Genomic DNA, 19,134 nt, shown 5'->3' on the forward strand with positions numbered 1-19,134 from the left:
GCCTGGAGATTGTGAATCACAGATGCAGTGTGTTGTTTTTTCACAAAATGCTGCAGTGGGGAGTTTGCTAATCTGACTGTAAAGGCCTTTTTGGGAAAAGAGCTAAATCTGCAACATTTGTACTGTTTTCTGGATCAAATTATCAGTCCCTAACTGTGACAGTTAGTAAAAAAATATCAAAGCAATATGTAGTTCCTTAGCCTGTAACTGGGCTGGTGCATTATTACAGATATGTAACAGATTTCTGATAGCACTTTCAGATGAAAACTAGCTTTGTTGGAATTAGATCCTCCTTTAGCATAAGCAAAAGATTAAAGGTAAGTATAAACTCTGTGTTTGTGATCTATAGATTAGCGAAGGAACTTCTGGAATCAAGCCTCTTTCAGGCTCAACAGCAAGTGTCCGAACTGGAAGTTATCAGGAGTCAACTGGAAATTCAACTTCAGACAATCATCCAGGCTAAGGAAGTGATACAAGGTGAGAGGCATTTTCAAAGATCTGCAGTTTGTATGAGGAAGTAGTATGTATATGCCTTCCTCCATTTATGGGGCAAAAGTTATGATGAGTCACCTTTTGCCCTAGTGAGGTATAACACAGCATTGATTCAAAGATTTCATAGAGACTGTTTTATTCCAGTCTTGTTCCACTTACACTGGTTTGCTTCCAGACCCTATTCAAGGTGCTAGTTCTATATGGCTCAGGGGCAGCATATCTTAAGGAGTGCCTATTCCCTTGTGAGCCTACCCAACCACTGTGATCATCTGCCCGAGGTGCCCCTGCCATCTCAGGCTAGCAGCTCGAAAAGGTGCCTTTCTGGTCATGATAACCAAAACTATGAATTTCGCTCCCCGGGAGAGTCATCTGTCCTTCTCTGTTATTGTCTTCCAGAGGGTGAAGACTACGGTATCCTGTGGAAGGGAGGGTTTGGTTTGGTTTTATCAATACTTTCTGCATCTCTAATGGGTTTGGTTTTCTCTCTCTGATCCTCCAACCTGTTTATATATTTGTATTTTGTTAAATTATTTTTAATTGTTTTATATAGATATTTTTAAAGTTTGTTCTAATGTTACTCAGTGTTTGCTGCTTTGGCAACCCAAAGTTGAGTAGAAAGGCAGCATAAAAACAATTAAATAAAATATCTTGTAACTTTTGTAGGAGAGGTGAAATGCCTTTGTATTGAACTGGAAGCTGAGAAGTCCAAAATGGAGCAAGAAAAAAGGGATAAAGCAGAGCAACTGTCGGAGGCAGAGCAGAAATATCAAGAAACCATCAACCACTTTCAAACTGTGCATAAGGAGGAAATGAACACAGTCTTTCAAGAGTTGGTAAACATCCAATTTTGAAAATGTCTGGTTCTCTCTTTTTTTAACCTCTCTACTCAATTCCAATTCCTTAATTAAAGGACTTAAACATTCCAATATATCCAACAATTCTTCCTCATAAAACTGTTGTGTCTGTGACCTAACAGTGGGTTAGTGGACAAACTAGGTGAGGTTACAACCAAGAGAAAGCTGTCTGAGGAGCTTAACAGATATATAGAGTATATCAGCAGATGTGGTTTGAGAAGTGTGAAGGCTACAGGTGGTAAAGGACTTCTAACCAACACTCTGAAGTGGGCTTGGAAGCAGATAAGCAACCAGTGCAGTTAACTGCTTTGGCGTTACAAGCAGCTGACTCCAAGCAGGAGTCTTGCTGCCATATTTTATACCAATCAAAGCTCTCTAGACATCTTCAACAGCAGTCCCATGTAGAGTATATATCCATCAGTCTGTTGGGTTGGACCATTCTAACTGGACTCTTGCCTTTGCAGATTTTATCTCTGCATGCGAACAAGTGACAACTACTAATGTAGTTACATTTGCCTTCAGAAAGGGAAATTTCTCAAAGATGAGGGGGATAGTGCGCAGGAAGCTGAAAGGGAAAATCAAGAGAGTCAAAAATGTCCAAGATGCTTGGATGGTTATCAGTAAAAACACAAGGTCACAAAAAAGCTCAGCTGGAATGTTCCCTTGAAGTTAGGAAAGGCAGCCCAGTGTCCAAAAAGAAAGCCACCATAGTTAACAAGGGCCGGCGGACGCTTGAGGAAAAAAAAAAGCATGTCTTTTAGAAAATGGAAGTCCAACTTAATCAGATGATAAAGAAATACCAGAGAGGTTCACAAATGGTGGCGCAAAAGAGAAGCAAAGTTAGCTGTAGGGGGAGGCAAAAAAAAGGATTATGAGGTAACACCAGCTGGCTGTGAAACATCGTGTAAAACCAGCAACAAACAGTTCCTTCAAGTACATCAAAAGCAGGAAGCCAGCAAAGGGGCGGTAGGCCCGTTGATTAGATGACAAAGGAACAAAGGGTGTGCTAAAGATGACAGGGAGATTGCAGAAAGCTGAATGAATTCTTTGCATCTGTCTTTGCAAGGAGGAGGTGAGAAAATTCCTGCACCTGAACCAAGCTTCTTAGGGCTGAATCCAGGGAACTAACAGATAGTGGTAGACAAGGGGAAAGAAGTTCTGGCAGCCATTGATAAACTAAATGTTACCAAATCCCTGGCCCAGATTGCATTCACAGAGTTCTTAAAGAGCTCCAAGCATGAAATTGCTGATCTTCTCACTTTAATATGCAACTTATCCTTGAAATCAGGCTCCATCCCTGAAGACTGGAAGATGGCCAATGTCACACCAATCTTTAAGAAAGGATCTAGGGGGGACCGAGGAGTAGACAGTCAGTTTTGACATCTATTCCTGTGGTAAATTAGTAGAAGTCTGTCATTAAAAGATAAAATTATAAAAAACATGTAGAAAAGCAAGACCTGCTGAAAAAGAGTCAGCATGGCTTTGAAACAAATCATCTTCTAGAAGCTTACTAGGGTTCTTTGAGGGATGTAAACAGGCATGTGGATGAGGGAACCAGTGGACATTGTCTACTTGAAAAGTTTCCAAAGGCTTTTTTGACAAGGATTCCTCACCAGAGACTATTGAAAACTCAGCAATGAAGGAATAAGGGAGATCACTCCTATGGATTAAAAACTGGTTGAGAAACAGGAAGCAAAAGAGTGGGTGTAAATGGGAAATTCTCACAATGGAGATGTAGAGTGAAGGTGTCCCCAGGATCGTATTAGGACCAGTGCTCTTTAACCTATTCATAAATGACCTGGAAGTAGGGGGGTGGAGTAGCGTGGTGGCCAAGTTTGCAGATGATACAAATTATGTAGAGGTGGTGAGCACAAAGGTTAGAGGGACTCCAGCGGACCTTGATAAATTAGGTGGGCTAAGAAATGGCAATGCACAGTTCAATGTAGCAAAATGCAAAGTGATGCACATGAGGACAAAAAATCAAACTTACATACATGCTACAGAGGGTCCAGTGCTATCAGTCTGAAAGACCAGGAAAGTTTGAAGGCGTCTTAGTTGATAGTTCCATGGGAATGTCCAGCTCAATGTATGGCAACTGTGAAGCTTAAAACTCTATGCTGGGGATAATTAGGAAAGGAATTGAAATAAAACTGCAAAGATTGTCATGCCCATATATATAAAGCGTAGTGCTGACGCTTGCCGGAGTACTGCAATGTTCAGTTCTGGTGCATACATCTCCAAAAGATGTGAAGAGATGAAAAAAGAAGTGCAGAGAAGAGCGGCGAGGATATTGAGGGACTGCAGCACCTTCCTTATGAGGAAAGGCTGCAGCGTTTGGACACTCTTTAGTTTGGAGAGAGGCGTCTGAGGGGGGATATGATTGAAGTCTATAAAATTATGCATGGGGTAGAAAATGTTGACAGAGAAATTTTTCTCTCTTTCTCACAATACTAGAACCAGGGGCATTCATTGAAAATGCTGGGGAAAATTAGAACTAATAAAACACTTCTTCGCGTGTGATTGGTGTTTGAATATGCTACCACAGGAGGTGGTGATGGCCATTTAACCTGGATAGCTTTAAAGGGGCTTGGACAGATTTATGTGGAGGAGAAGTGGGTTATGGCTGTCTTGATCCTCTTGATCTGAAGTTGCAAATGCCTTAACAGTCCAGGTGCTCGGGAGCAACAGCCACAGAAGGCCATTGCTTTCACATCCTACATGTGAACTCCCAAAGGCACCTGGTGGGCCACTGCGAGTAGCAGAGAGCTGGACTAGATGGACTCTGGTCTGATCCAGCTGGCTTGTTCTTATGTTCTTATGTTCTTATGAAAGTAGGCATCTTAATCGTCACCTTCAGCAAGTGCCCCTTATATCTCCACAATGAAAAGGGCTGGGTACTTTTTTTAAATGACACATGGGAATTCAGAGGAATGAATAGATTGTGGCAGTGAATCATCATAATGTTGGCTATAGTGATTTAGCAATTGCTGGTTTAAAAAAAGAAATAAAGCCCTAGGCAGCATTCTGCTGCCATGGAGGAAAATGGTAAACCTGGGGGGTGGGAGTGGGGTAAGGTAAGGAAAGTACAGGGGAAATTGCTGTGTGCACACTGCATTGCAGATGCAAATGCCTCTGAATTCAAAGAGGCAGGGAGACTTATAATTGTCTCTGTGTGGAAGCCAATATGTTTATGCAACTGTAAACTGGAGTTATGTTTTCATAGAATATTTAATAACAATGCAAAAATACCTTAAATCAATTATGAGTGAAATAAGTTATTTGTACTTGTAAACCACCTAGAGATGCTAGTATAAGGCAGGGTACAAATAAATAAAGTAGTGTTCCTTCTTCTGAGGTGGAAGAATGACTTCCATGGTTTAAAGGCTGAAATTTTTGTCTCCATATTAATTTGAATTGTTTTAGGAAAGTGAACGAGAACGGCACTGCATGGAATTACGGGTGGTGTTGGAGCGTGTGACCAAGGAAAAAGAAGAAATTGAAAGTGTCTATGATAGGAATCTATTGGAGCTGCAGCAGGAAATCAGTGCTATACAAACACAAATGGAAAGTGATCTCATTAAGGCTAAAAAAGATAAGCAAGAGGTAAAGTAGGACAGGTAACCTGAGCTAAACATTGCCTTAGAATCATAGAGTTGGAAGGGCCATTAAGTCCAACCCCCTGCCGTGCAGAAACACACAATCAAAACATAGCTATCATGTCCCCCCTTAACCTTCGCTTCTCCAGACTAAACATCCCCAGCTCCCAAAGTCTCTCTTCGTAGGGCATGGATTCCAGACCTTTTACCATTTTGGTTGCCCTCCTCTGGACCTGTTCCAGCTTGTCAATATCCTTCTTAAATTGTGGTGCCCAGAACTGAACACAGTACTCTAGGTGAGGTCTGATCAGTGTAGAGTAGAGTGGTACAATTACTTTCCTCAATCTAAACACGATACTCTTATTAATGCATCCCAGAATTGCATTGGCTTTCTTGGCTGCCGTATCACACTGCTGACTCATGTTCAGTTTATGGTCTACTAATATTTCCAGATCCCTTTCACTTGTAATGTTGTCAAGCCAGGTGTCGCCCATCCTACATCTGTGCATTTCATTTTTTCTGCCTTAGTGTAGTATCTTGCATTTATCTCTGTTCTGTATCTCAGAAATTCATTCTGTTCACTTTGGCCCAACTCTCTGATCTGTCTAGATAATTTTGAATCTTTCCCCTGTCCTCCAGGTTATTACCCACCCCTCCTAATTTGGTATCATTTGCAAATTTGATTAACATGCCCTCTATTTCATTATGCAAGTCATTGATAAGAATATTGAATAGCACTGGGCCCAGGCTTTTGATTTTATGATGACTGCATCTATTCTTGCAGACATTTGATGGTCTCCAAATAAGCCAGTTTTTCCAAATAAATAAAAGTGGGATTCTGGTCTGTAGATCACCCTAGAGTCTTTAACTCTTCTATTGGAATATGACAAGGACAGGAGTTACAGGCAGGGGATTTTTGTCAGAGTCACAGGAGTGTAGACAGATTTTTCCAGCGGAGCGCCCCAAAGAAGTAGATCACCCAGCAGTATGCAAACCAGGAACAGCACATGCACACACAGTCACCTTCCAAAGAAGAGGTTCCTTTCATTGTTGCGATACCAAGTAGCAAAGTGCTTCGCCAGGCAGCAGGTGTTCCAAGACACACTCCTCTGCCTTTTCTCTGCCACATATATACAAATGTCCATCTATCCAGTGCAGGTGTCTTATCAGTCTTTGGTTGCACACAGCACTGTCCAAGGTCGGATATAATTGTCATGAAGATTCTGCTCATCTAAGCTGACACTGACAGCACCTGACACCCCTTCCAAAAACGGACACTATTTACATTATTTACAGAAGTCACATTCAGCTGATTTAGCAGAATACAGTACTTTTCTTTTGATACTGGCTTAGTTAAGGCATCAGCAACATTTTGTTCTGATTCATATGTGTATTGAGGTGGGAACATCCAGAGGATGTCTTGAAGCACTGCCTGCTTCCTTGTGTTGGCTCGGAATCTTGTTTGAAGGTGTTATCCTTTCACAATGTGCATCTGGCTTTGGTGACATTAGTGACCTTTTCTGTAAAAGCATCCACCCAGTGGAAAGACTCCCTGAGGAGGTCTGTGTAAGGAAACTTCTCTGGTGAGGTTTTCCAAGTCATGCAAGGGTGTCCTATTTCAGCAGGCTTTTGGCTAAATTCTGTTAGCTTGCTGGTCTGTCTCTGGTTCAGAGCTTGCTGTTCCTGATAACAAGCCATTCAAAGTTGTTCTTACTTTTGAGCGAACGAATATTGTTGAGCTTGAATTTGCGGGATGGGGGTGGATGACGGATTCCAGAATCAATTTATTTCAGTTCAATGTGCTCCTTAATTTCCACACATATAGGTGCTGCTGGAAAAAGACAGTGAGAAGAAATCTTTACTAGAGGAACTTACCCAAACCAAAGAAGAACTGACCTGTACTTTTCAGCAGCTGGAACATCTCCATCAGGAAATGAAGGTGCATGAAGAGCAGAAGCAGGTAGGGGTGAGCAGTTGATGGACAGTGGAAATGTTATAAAGGCTAAATATCTGATACAGAGAATGAAGTTAAAATGTAAAAGCATATCTTAATGTGACAGACAGTTGGCTCAATGCATTGTAGTTTAGGCCAGTTATATAATGGGTGAAAAAACTGTCTTGAATCATACACACTATAGGTTTGACTGCTTCAAGTTGATATTTATACAGCTGAAGGGTTCAACCAGTTTCAAACCTAGTTCTTGATTGTTACTTCTCTAGCTTCAGATTTGGTCAAATAAGTGTTTTAAAATAGGTATCGTTGGCTGTATTAAAACCATCACTTTTTTTTCCTTTGCAGAGTGCCTTACGAACTTTGGAAACTGAGCTTAAAGATGCCCAAGCTACCATGGAAGCGTTGCGGGGAAAGCACAAGGAGGAGATGAAGTCTCTCAAAGATGAAATGAACTTGCTCCTTCAACAGCGAGATGCCTTGCAAAGTCAGGTGATTACTTAAAGCAGCTGTGTCGGAAAACAAACTTCTGGCCTTTTGTCCGTGTCAAGGACTTACCCCAGTGGAGATGCGAAACCGCCTCCCTCTCCTGGTGGTGGGACACGGCACAGGACACTGCAGCAGTGTCCCTGCACCTCTGAACTTCTGGTATAGAAGGGGTGGGGAAGTGGGGGAGGAGGCAAAACTTGTTGGCTCCCTCCTGGCCATTCACCGGTTTACAACAGTGGTTGGGAAGCTGGACAGTCTGTTCCACTGCATAGAGGCTTCTTGGCAAGGGGGAGGTTTTTGTTTTGCCAGCCACCCCACGCCACCTGGAAGCCTCTTTGGGAGCAGCGGGGTGGCCCTACATTGATGCTACGGCCCACCAACTCCACTGTGGATGGGGCTACCTGTTTCTAGTATGGCTTAAAAGGCAAGCAGAAAACTTGCACTTTATAAAATTAGATTTGAAGTTGCATGAAATTGTGTATCTTGAAATGAGATGTATGAATCTCTGTATGATAATCTCTCCACAAGGTACACTAAAATCAGTGGGGTTTGGAACCGCTATTCTTCTGACTGTTTCCTTTCAGGTACAATATTTGGAGTCTCACCTCTCGACAGCAAAAGATTCTTGCCAGTTAAATAGGATGGAGGCCCAGCAGTATTTAAAAGAGGTGCAGGAACTGTCCAAACAGAAGGCCCTGGAAGTTGCAGAACTACAGAAAAAGCTGGAAGCTGAGCGAGAACAGCGAGAAGAGGTGGAACATCAGAACACTGAGCTGCAGAGACAAAAGGAAGAAATGGAGCATTGGAATGCAGAAGTGAGAGCTACCCTGCAGAAACTGTGGGAGGAAGAACAGGATCTGAACAGAGAGCTGCAGAACAAGCAGGAAGAGGTTGAGCATCAGCATGCCACAATCCAAGTCCTAGAAGGAGAGCGGAGCCAGTGGGAGGAAGAAGAACGTAAAAATTCAGAGCAGCACGCTGTACTCCAGAGGCAGTGGGAGGAGGCAGTATGTCAAAATAAAGAGCTGCAACATCAAAAAAGGGAGGCGGAGCTTCAGATTGCAGAGCTGCAGAGCCAGAAAGAGGAGCTGGAACGTCAGAATGCAGAGCTCCAGTCTGTTCTGCAGAAGCAGAAAAAAGAGGCAGAACACGAGTGTTTGGTGCTTCAGAGTAACTGGGAGGCGGTGCAGCAACGTTACTCAGAGATGCAGAGCTGGAAGGAGAAAATTGAACATCAGAACACTGAGCTGCAGGCCCTTCTTCACAGGCAGCAAGGGGAGTTGGACTGTAAGAATATGGAGCTGCAGATGAAACAAAAGGAGATGGGGAATCAGAATATTGTGGTACAGAAGATGAAGATGGAGCAAAACCAATGGGAAGAGATGAAATGCCAGAATACAGAGCTGAAGGCAGAATTGCAAGTGCTGGAACAGGAAAGAGCCAGGTGAGCTTGTGAGTTCGCAATAGATCTCTGAATTATGATGTAGGCCTGCAGAAATGTTCAGAGGCTTGCTTATGGAAGTATTTTCTCTGGGTAAGGCATGAACAGCACTATATCACTTGAGTAGGAATTTTGTAGAAAGAAAAAGGGCCTACTGTTGCACTCCTTGCTATGGTGCTTAGTCTCATCGGGGAGGTAGCTGATGTCCAGTAATGGAATAAGTTTTTCTTAAAGTGGTGTTGAAGAGTTGTACTATTTCTGTACAGGCTCATAGATAATGTGGCCTAGCTTTTCTTATCTTCCCAGAACAGATGAGAACCACTGTGGTTGTTAATGTTACTGACCTGTGTATCCTACCACTCTATGAATCAAAGTTTGAAGCCTTCCTTCAATTGAAGTCGCTCTTCCTCCAACAGAAGACAAGCTTAAGTTGGAGGAAGGTTCCTTTAGGGTTCACCAGACTAAGGCAGGATACCATCCACTACTTGTTTGCCTTGTTTTCACCAGTAACAAGCTTTTAAGTGGACTGTCTCCTAGCTTAGACCCCCCATTTCATGGGCCCTCCATTGCATAACTAATTATCGGGTTCTGCTTTTTTGCACCCCAAGTGCACTTGTTGCCACTGTTACACATTTTTTGTATAACTATCTTATCCTGTGCATGTACGGAATACAGATCATATGGCAACCAAAGAATGTCCGTCACGTGTTTGTCTTGTCAAACAACCCACCCCATGGCTGTAGGTTCTTTTCCTTCAGGGTTTTTGGTATGACATTAACTGCCATTTCCTCATGTAATTGAAGTCTTGTCTCCCCGACCCCGTCAGCTTGGCTGTGTCCTTGAAGGAGAAAGAGATCAAGCTTCAGAGGCTTCAAGACAGTGACTCTGCCCATCAGAGTGAAGTCACCAATCTAAACACTGCACTGCAACAAGCACAGCAGCTGCTGGCTGACCAGAAAAGAGAAGCACAGGAGCTAAGTAGCCAGGTATTGCCTACCAAATTCTTATTTCTCTGCCTCATTACTAGCTCTTATCTTCATTTCACAAAATTTTTAACATGAGATGCTCCTCACACATTTCCTGTTTCCTCACCATCTACTGGTATCTTTCCCTGTATTGTGCAAACTAGCTAGGTTTTGCTTGTGTTTCCGAGTCTTTTTAACTGTGCCTATGCTGAGTTCCAGGGGAGAAGGAAGGAGGATTTAACTTTCCTGCTTCACTGCTTTACCATGGTGTCCATTCTGAATGATCTTTTCAAATCTACTGGCCCATCATTTTATGTATAAAATTAATGAAAACATAAGAGTCCTGCTGGGTCAGACCAATAGTCCCTCTAGCCATCCTGTCTCACACAGTGGCCAGCCAGTTCCTCCAGAGGTCCAACAACAGGGCATAGAAGCTGAGACCTTCCCCTGATGTTGCATCCTGGCACTGACATTCAAAGGTTTCCTGCTTCTGAATGTGGAGGTTCCCATTAGTCTCCAGGGCTAGTAGCTACTGATAGGTCTACCCTCCATAAATCTATTTAGTAGACAATGCCCAGTTATTTAAGCAAATGTATGGAACTAATTTTCTTTTGCAAATGATATCCAGAATGTTTTCTCTATTGTCCATACCTGAACAATAACATGTCTCTTCTTACTGGATTGTCGTGTTCTGTCTGCTATATTCTTATATTTATGGAGATCTAACCTATGTTGCTTTCCCCCTGCAGATGCAATCACTCAGGCAGACAATGTTGGAGAAGGAAGCAGTCCTGATTGCACACAAGGAGAAGCTGGCCCAGGACCTCGAAGAAGCATGTGCTGGCAAGCAGCGTTTGAGGGACTCTGTGAAGATGTTGGAAGCTGAAGCATCTCAGTTGCGCCTGAGCCTTTCTGGCACAGAGAGCAGGATAGAGGCACTGGCTTCGGAATGCCAGCGTGCTTGTTCAGCTCGTTGGGAGGCCCAGTCCCAGTTAACCAAGCTGCGTTCTGTTCTGCAGTACATGCTGTGTAGCGAGTCTGAAGAAAAGTTGGAGCATGGGGGGAGAGGTGATCGAACCACTGGGAGCTTCACCTCCCCTTGTAGAGGTGAGTTTAAGATACAAAATTAGCTGCACATCCATATGTCAAAGACTTGATCTAAAGACAAAATGTGTTAGAATTTATTAAAGGAAGAATGGAAAATGAACTTTTAAAAAGATAATAGTGAATACAAAATCAAAGTGCAGTACAGTTACACAATAAACATTTGTTAAATGGAATAGCTGAGGAGAGGAGAAAGCTATGGAAAGCAGTGCCAGCTGATGCTGCAAAAGGACTTGGACACACTAGAGCAGGGGTAGGGAACCTGCGGCTCTCCAGATGTTCAGGAACTACAATTCCCATCAGCCCCTGCCAGCATGGCCAATTGGCCATGCTGACAGGGGCTGATGGGAATTGTAGTCCCTGAACATCTGGAGAGCCGCAGGTTCCCTACCCCTGCACTAGAGCAATTTATATACTTTACTCATATGTGTTTGGTCATCTTGCAGCATGAAGATACAGGTTCTTGTGTAGAAGGGCAACACAGCTGTGCACCTTAAAGAAACATCTTGGAATGTGTCTCAGCATTACTGGAATGAACAATCAAATGCAGCATTTTCTTTACGGGGGGTTCTTCCCATATTCAATAGTGAAATGAAAGCAAACCTCAAAACTTTACACCACGGTTGGTTTTCTGTGCATTTTGTGATTTAGGCATGTTCATCAATACATCATAGAATTTGGACTGGTGAAGTGCAAAAAACAAAGGTCTTTTTGCATTTTTCTTCTTCTGTACATCTTTTCTGTTGTGTTTTCCTTTGTGCAACATCTTCTTGAAGAAAAAAAAGTAAACATTCTGGCTGCTTACTTTCCCAGACTACTGTTATGTCTGTGCATATTATCCCAACTAGGACTTTCCTTTCTAATTAAAAAAAAATGTTCGTTTCATTCTGGATATTTAGTAAAGATTCTTGTTCTATTATCTGTAGCCTCTGCATTCAGATATAATAGAGTATGAAGGTGTGTGATTCAGCAATCTTGCTGAAGATTTCTTGAGCTCTCTGGAAGGAAGGAATATGTGTAATAATTAAGTAAATAGAATTATATCGGAGTTTGGATAATTTGCTTTGATTTGCTTATCTACTCATCTGATGGTAGGGATTTTGCATATTGTAATGGTGATTTCCTGTCACAACGAACAGACCAAGGATGCACCAATTGCTGTAGAAGCTTTCTCCAGACTCCTTCATTTGGGAAAGGATTGTTGTGTGGTCTCATTAACTAAGAGCCCAATCTAAAGGAGGAAGTGTGAATCATCACTTGGATGTGGCATGGGCTGGCACCGGCATCTTTGCTCCCTTTGCTGGCAGAAGGGCACCCCTGCTGGTAGAGAGGGCAAGGACCCGGTGTTCTCTTCTGTGACCAGCTTGGCCCTCAAGCAACTGTTTTTTTCTTAGTTTTTTTTTTTTCACATCAGTGATCTTCAAGTAGGTGCTGTTACAGAGATAGCTTATTTCTCCAGAACAGGATTCTGTGAAGGGAATGCCTTTACTTCAGCTGAAGGACCTCTCTACAGAGCTTACAGTGGAGAGAGTAGCAGAAGCAATCCAGGATCTGAGGCAGGATGTTTGGCATGCTCGCCGAGAACGGGTAATGTTTTTTCTGACCTTGTACTGCAACCTTCTCTGGGCATATTTTAAGTTTCTGCATAATAGATCAAGATACCACTACCATTTTGGTCCCTTAGGACATGATTGGTGGAAATGTTATCTTGAACATGTGAAACTGCCTTGTACTGAATTAGATTATTGGTCTGCCAATGTCACTATTGCTTACTGTGAATGGTAGTAACTCTGCTGGGTCCCTAGTGGATCTCTTTCATATCACCCACTGCCCGATTCTCTTTGCTGGAGATGCCAAGGATTGAATCTGGGACCATCTGCTCGCAAAGGAGGTGCTCTATTATTGAAGCACAGCCCTTCCTCACCATTGAAAGGCCGTTCCTTGAAGAATAGAGAAGTTCCTCATTAGGTATACACGTCAGAAGCAAAGTTCAGAAAACTCAATCACATGAAGACATTCCATTATAATATCTAATATATGCTAAGCGCCGTATAATTAATATTTACTGGAGTATTAATACTATTGAGTTTGCTTTCTGCTTTGTATATTCAGCAAATGAATCTCCAGCTTGGTCAATGTAATAACATACATTTCATCTGTTCTCTCTCCCACTATGGTTTGATGCAGCTCATCAGTTAATAGAGATAAAGTACAAGATTATCACAATGTTTTCACTGTATGTACTGCTTTGAACTCATATACCGGTAACTAAAATGTGTATGAACTAGGCAAAATGTATTGACTTATGGATCAGTCAAAATCTGTTTTTCTCCATTAACTTCTGCCCTTGGAATTCTTCTGTATTTATCTGCTAACTAGAAACAACTGCTTATTAATGGTGTGCTGACCAAACTATTCCTAATGAAGAATCTTTGAGATATTGAATTGTTTTTCCTTCTAAATTATGGAAGATAAGTTTGCCTAGCCTATATGCATTTGAGAATGGTCCTACTAATACAAAGTGTTGCATAGGGGTCCAGTTTGGTTTGGTGGAAAATTACACGGAAGTTAATTAAACATGTTAAACATGTAACCTGTTGGCTTGCTCCCGAAAGAGATAGTTGTTGCTTTGCTGTTCTATATGTCCTTTCTTTCATTTTAGTGTTTTTAGTTGCATTCATCATCAACATTACTATTTTCACAGGATGACATAAGGAAGAATTCTGAGAAACTGAAGCAAGAACTAACTGAAAAGGAAGCTGAGAGAGATCGTATCAATGCCAAAGCACAAGAGCTGCAAAAATGGTTGAACCAAAGCCTTGAAGGTACAGGCTCTTCCTTCTCACTGTGGTGTTTCACAGGTGCTACATACCTCTCAGAAGGAGAGCTTTCTGCTGTGAAAGTGGAGCAGGGTGGGTGGAATTCATGGTTGTGGATCATTGCCATTTGATCTCTTTCCATCTTACTTTGAACATTTCAGAAAAAAAGATGGCTGATGGCAAATGTGTTTCCTTGGAATCTGTTGTGAAGGTAGAGGTCATTGCTATCAAAGAAGAGAATGTGACTTTGCGGGCAAAGGTGACCTCTTTGGAGAAGTCTCTAGAGAGTGCTGAGAAGCAAAAGAAGGATTCATTGGTAAGGGTAATAAATGGTTTGTGGAGGTCCAAAAAATGGTGTCGGGAAAATCCCCAGGATAGCCAGTTGAAGGGACCAGGTTGTAGGTGACATGAAAGCCTTCTACTGGAGACCCTAGAGATCTGCTGCTACTTTGAATAGACAATGCTAACCTTAATGGAATAATGGTCTAACTCTGTATAGCTTCATGAATCCAGTAACATGAACTTGGGCAGCCCTGAGAAGGGAACACTACTTTGTATTGTCGAAGGCTTTCACGGCCGGAATCACTTGGGTGCTGTGTGGTTTCCGGGCTGTATCGCCGTGTTCTAGCAGCATTCTCTCCTGACGTTTCGCCTGCATCTGTGGCTGAAGATTCCTCTGAAGATGCCAGCCACAGATGCAGGCGAAACGTCAGGAGAGAATGCTGCTAGAACATGGCCATACAGCCCGGAAACCACACAGCACCCAAACGAACACTACTTTCCTGGTCAGTAAATTGTATCTACTTGGGGATTTAGTTTTCCTTGATGATGTACATCGTAAAATGATGTATACAGTGTACAAATACTATTTTAATATTAATGTTGTTGCTTATATGGCTTATAGAGTGGTATCAACATATTTGGCTCTGTAGAATGCAGTACAATGGATTTGTACCCTGAGGAACTTGGAATCTAAATTTTGACATAGGGGAGACAACAAAGGGAGTGGAAAGAGATGGAACAGGGCATAAACAGGAAGAAGAAGCATGAAGAACATGTACATAGAAGAAGAACATGTACATAGATTCATTTGTAAGAGGAGGAATTTAATGGGTTTTTCCAGAGCTTCATGGAAAAAGTGGATTTCCAGGAGGGATTTGAAGAAAGCCAGAGGGACTGTATTGCAGAGGTCTAGACATAAGGCAGAGTTATTGGAGGAAGCAGGTGATCACTTGTTTCATCCTTTTATTCTCTCTAAACATTTTATAGCTTTTGTGGAGGTTATAGAGGTATCTCTTTTCTGGCTACAGCAGTAGATATTAATATGATGTCTGTCTGTTGGGGGTCTGTACTGTGTATGTGTGGGGAATCATTTTCCCTTCCATTAGCGGAAATGTACTTCAGGATCCAAGACTTCAGGATTAAAATAGATTTTAATGTGTTCCAGAATGAACGAGATATGCTACAGATGGCAAAGGAGAAGATGGTATGGGAGCTGGATCTTCTTCAGGAATCTGTCACAGCCTCTGAGATTCGAGCAAATGTCATGGAAAAGACAAATCAATCCCTGGAGCAGGAGCTTCAGGCAGCTCTCTCAACCCTCAGAATTAAACAGGAAGAAAAAAAAAAAAAAAAAAAAAAAAAAAAAAAAAAAACCAAAAAAAAAAAAAACACAATGGGGGGAAAAAAAAAAAAAAAAAAAAAAAAACTTTTTTTTTAAAAAAAAAACAAAAAAAAAAAAAAAAAAAAAATTTGGGAGACTCAACAAGAAAGACTCATGATATTACAGCAAGAGGCCAAAGTGGGAAAAGACTTGCAAGAAAAGCTAGATCACCTAATAGCTACTGTAGCAAAGAGAGATGAAGACATAAAATCCTACTTGAAACAGATCAGGGATCTGGAGAGACACAGAGAAGTGCAAAAGGCCACTATAGACCAGCTTAGTAAAGATTTAGAGAAGAAAGATCAAGAAATTGAATCTCAAAAATCACAATTTGAAGAACTAGGAAAGCAGAATAAAATACAGACTGCTGCTCTAGAAAGACTGAATCTAGACCTAGAAAAGAGCCTTCAGACTTTGAAATCTCAAAAGGACAAGGTCCAGAAACTAGAAGAGCTGACACAAAGCCAAAGAACTGTAATAGAAAGCCTAACCCTTGACCTAGAGGAAAAAGTAAAAGAAACTCAAATCAAGGAGGAAAAAATCCTTAAAATAGAACAGAATGAGTCATCACAAATTGGAGCTTTGTTAAAAGATTTAGATGAATTGAAGGCACAGTTGAGTGAAAAAGATTGGGAGCTCGTATCTCAGAAGCAGCTGCATCAAGAACAGGAGGAACTGGCAGAAAAGCAACTAAAGGCTCTGAAGACAAGCCTTGAACACATGAAGGCCATTCTCAGGGACAAAGAAAGGGAGGTAGAATCTCAGAAGGAACAAGTAACTAGTTTCCAGCAGTGTGTGATTCAGAGGGAGGCACAACTCCATGAGCTACATGAGAGAGTGAAAAACGTAACATTTACCCTGACTCAGAGGGATCAAGAGCTTGAATTGCAAAAACAGAAAATAAGAGAGATGGAAGAAGAAATGGAAGTGGAACTAAAGGCTCTTCATGAACTTCTTGAAAAGACACAAGCAACCTTAAAGAAAAAGGACGAAGAGTTGAAGTTCCAAAGGCAGCATCTAGAAATAGTGGAAAGACAGGTAAAAGATTTGCTTGGAGATGTCCAATGCAGAACAGTTACATTTAATGAGAGAGATGATAGTGCTGAGAAAGAGGGAAAAAAGCACATCAAGAAACAAGAAGATGAACTTCAGTTGCAGGAGACAATTCTTGAAATGTTGGAAAAAATCAAAGTTGTATTAACGAGAAGAGAACAAGCAATTGAATCCCTGACACAGCAGCATGAGGATCGCAACAAAGAGACAGACAGACAGCTGAGAGAAATGCAAGAAGGTATTCAAGATGCAAAACAATCTTTGAAAAAGAGAGAGAGAGAACTAGATTCCTTAAAGGAGGAAAACCGCCAGTTTCACCAGCGAGAGGAAGTGGCAATAACACAGACAAAGTCTATCTTGGAGAAACTGGAGTCCTCCAAATCTTCTCTTCAAGACAGAGACCAAGAGATAGAATCCTTACAAGGACATGTTCAACAGCTCTCAAGACTGATAGAGCTGAAAGAGAATCACATAGTAAGTCTACAGCAGGATCTGGATAGAATTAATCAAACGGCAAAGGAGAAAGATGAAGAAATTCTCAAGCAGGCCAAGCAGATTAACACATACCTTCTTGAAGTGGAAACCACACAGACGGAACTACAGGCATGTAAGAATCAAATAAGTCATCTTGAGGAAGCAATGAGAAAGAAGGAATGTGAGCAAAATATCCAAAACTGCCAGCACAAATACAAACAGGCAGATGTGCATCATCCTCATGTTTTGGTGGCTGAAAAGGGAGATGAGAAACATCCCAGAGAAAAAGATGAAATTTTAAAAGAAGGCCATAAACAAAGTGTTGGAGTGAATGGTCAGTGTGAGAAGGAACAAAATCAGATAAATGCTGAGAGTAAGGTACTTCAGGAAAACGCACGGTATCAAGACATGTTGGAGAAGAAAGACGATGAGATTAAGCAGGAGAAGGAGAAGGTTAAGAAACTAGAAGAGAAAATTAGAGGCAAAGAGGAGGAATTGCTAATCTGCAGTGAACGTCTGAAGCAAATAATCTCAGCCCTGAGACTGCAAGATAGGGAACAGGAGAATGTAGAGAGCCATATCCAAAAGCTCCTCATGTTGAAGGAAGAAGAGGCAGCCTGGAGGAAGGCATTACAGGAAAAGGACAAGAAGTTGAAGTGGCAAAAGGAAAAAACCCAGCACTTGGAAGAGGAGAAAAGGGTGAAGGAGGAGGAACTGAGTCGTTTGATGGCTGTTCTTAACCAGACTGAGAGTGCAGAGATAGAGTGGAAAGAGAAAGCACAGAAGCTGGGTCTGTCCCTGTCCCAAAATGAAGAGGTGCTGAAAGCCCTGAGGAAGGAACTGAGCATCATGCAAACCATGGTTTCAGAAAGGGATAAGGACAGGTTTCATCTTCAGGTGGGCATTTAGTAGTTGCATTTCAAAAACCTGCAGGTTGTTAGAATATAATGGATTTTAAGATTGTAGTGAGTAGCTCAATGAAATGTCCACTCAGTGAACAGCAGTGAAAAAGGCAAAGTTCATGCTAGAAATTATTTAGAAAGAAAAGTGGAAAATGAAACAAGAGTCTGGAACTTTTCAGTTTAGAAAAAACATGACTAAGGATATGACAGAGATTTATAAAATGATGTATGGAGTTAAGAAAGTGGCTAGAGAGAATCTGCCCCTTCCGTAGTACTAGCACTAGGGGCAACCTAGTGAAGCTGATGGGAAACAGATTCAGGACAGACAAAAATAAATACTACTTCACTCAACAAGTAATTAAATTGTGGAATTAACTGCCAAATGATGCAGTGATGGCCATAAGCATAGAAGGCTCTAAAAGGAGATTAGAAAATCTAATGGAGGATGGGTCTCTCATTAGCTATTTGCCATGGTGCCTCAAAGGTACCTGTACAGAGGCAGCAAACCTCTGAATACCAGTGCCAGGAATCAACATCAGGCCTTGGCTCTCCAAGGCAGCTGGTATGGAATACGTTGCTGAATTTGATGAGATCCAGCAGAGATTCACTTAGTATCTAAGGTACATAACTAATTAGTAGTATCTCTTGTTCTACAGGAGCAGTTGGATAGAGCTTTGAGAGCATTGAAGGAAGAGAGACATATTACTAAAGCTTTGCCCGAAGATGTGAATTTGCTGCATAAAGAAAATGGCATGTCAATAATATGGCCTAAAGAGGCTGATGAGGTAAGAAATCAACAATAGTAGAGCTCTGGAATGCTTGTGATATAGAAGAGGGTGTTCTGGAATATGTTTCCCAGTTCAGATATATCGCTTCAGGAACTAGCTGTCTGGTTCTTGTTTCTAGCAACAGAACTCTTGAAAGAGGAAGATTTCTTCAGATAAAAGGAAGGAAAATGTACTGCCAGTCTCTGTTGTCTTTGGTTGCTATCTGCATATGGTATCCTGTTGCTTCTCCTATGTAGCAGTGCAGTCCCTAATTATCCTGCAATGTTTTCTGCATTACTCAGGCTTTTGAGAAAGAGGGAGAGCTGACATGGGCAATTGAAAAGAGACTGCTGTACAGGCGCCTGAAACTTTTGCAGGAAGTAGTTGCCAGGCTGGAGAACGACAAACAAAGTTTGGAGCAGCACAATATACAGCTCAAAGGTACACTTGAGCAGGTGAGTTTCCCCATAAGGGAAGTTGTGTTATTTCCTCTATCTTCTTTACTCCCTTGTCTAATATAATCATTCTTATCATCACCTATACCACATTTTTATACATACTCTG

At 41.7% G+C, this 19,134-nt stretch overlaps 1 protein-coding gene across 1 annotated transcript in view; it reads left to right on the forward strand.

Annotated features, from left to right (window-relative positions):
• CEP250 (centrosomal protein 250) overlaps positions 1–19,134 on the forward strand; it is a 38,753-nt gene that overhangs the window by 16,939 nt on the left and 2,680 nt on the right. The window contains exons 17-31 of the mRNA XM_048495776.1: positions 350–477; positions 1,156–1,325; positions 4,770–4,949; positions 6,768–6,902; positions 7,242–7,385; positions 7,967–8,826; positions 9,650–9,809; positions 10,538–10,895; positions 12,352–12,479; positions 13,597–13,717; positions 13,873–14,027; positions 15,159–15,332; positions 15,465–17,798; positions 18,460–18,588; positions 18,873–19,025. Coding sequence (XP_048351733.1) covers positions 350–477; positions 1,156–1,325; positions 4,770–4,949; positions 6,768–6,902; positions 7,242–7,385; positions 7,967–8,826; positions 9,650–9,809; positions 10,538–10,895; positions 12,352–12,479; positions 13,597–13,717; positions 13,873–14,027; positions 15,159–15,332; positions 15,465–17,798; positions 18,460–18,588; positions 18,873–19,025 — 5,329 coding nt within the window. The remainder of the gene's footprint in view (positions 1–349; positions 478–1,155; positions 1,326–4,769; positions 4,950–6,767; positions 6,903–7,241; positions 7,386–7,966; positions 8,827–9,649; positions 9,810–10,537; positions 10,896–12,351; positions 12,480–13,596; positions 13,718–13,872; positions 14,028–15,158; positions 15,333–15,464; positions 17,799–18,459; positions 18,589–18,872; positions 19,026–19,134) is intronic.

Source organism: Sphaerodactylus townsendi, linkage group LG05 (assembly GCF_021028975.2).
Source record: "Sphaerodactylus townsendi isolate TG3544 linkage group LG05, MPM_Stown_v2.3, whole genome shotgun sequence".
In the NCBI taxonomy this organism is placed as follows: Eukaryota; Metazoa; Chordata; class Lepidosauria; order Squamata; family Sphaerodactylidae; genus Sphaerodactylus; species Sphaerodactylus townsendi.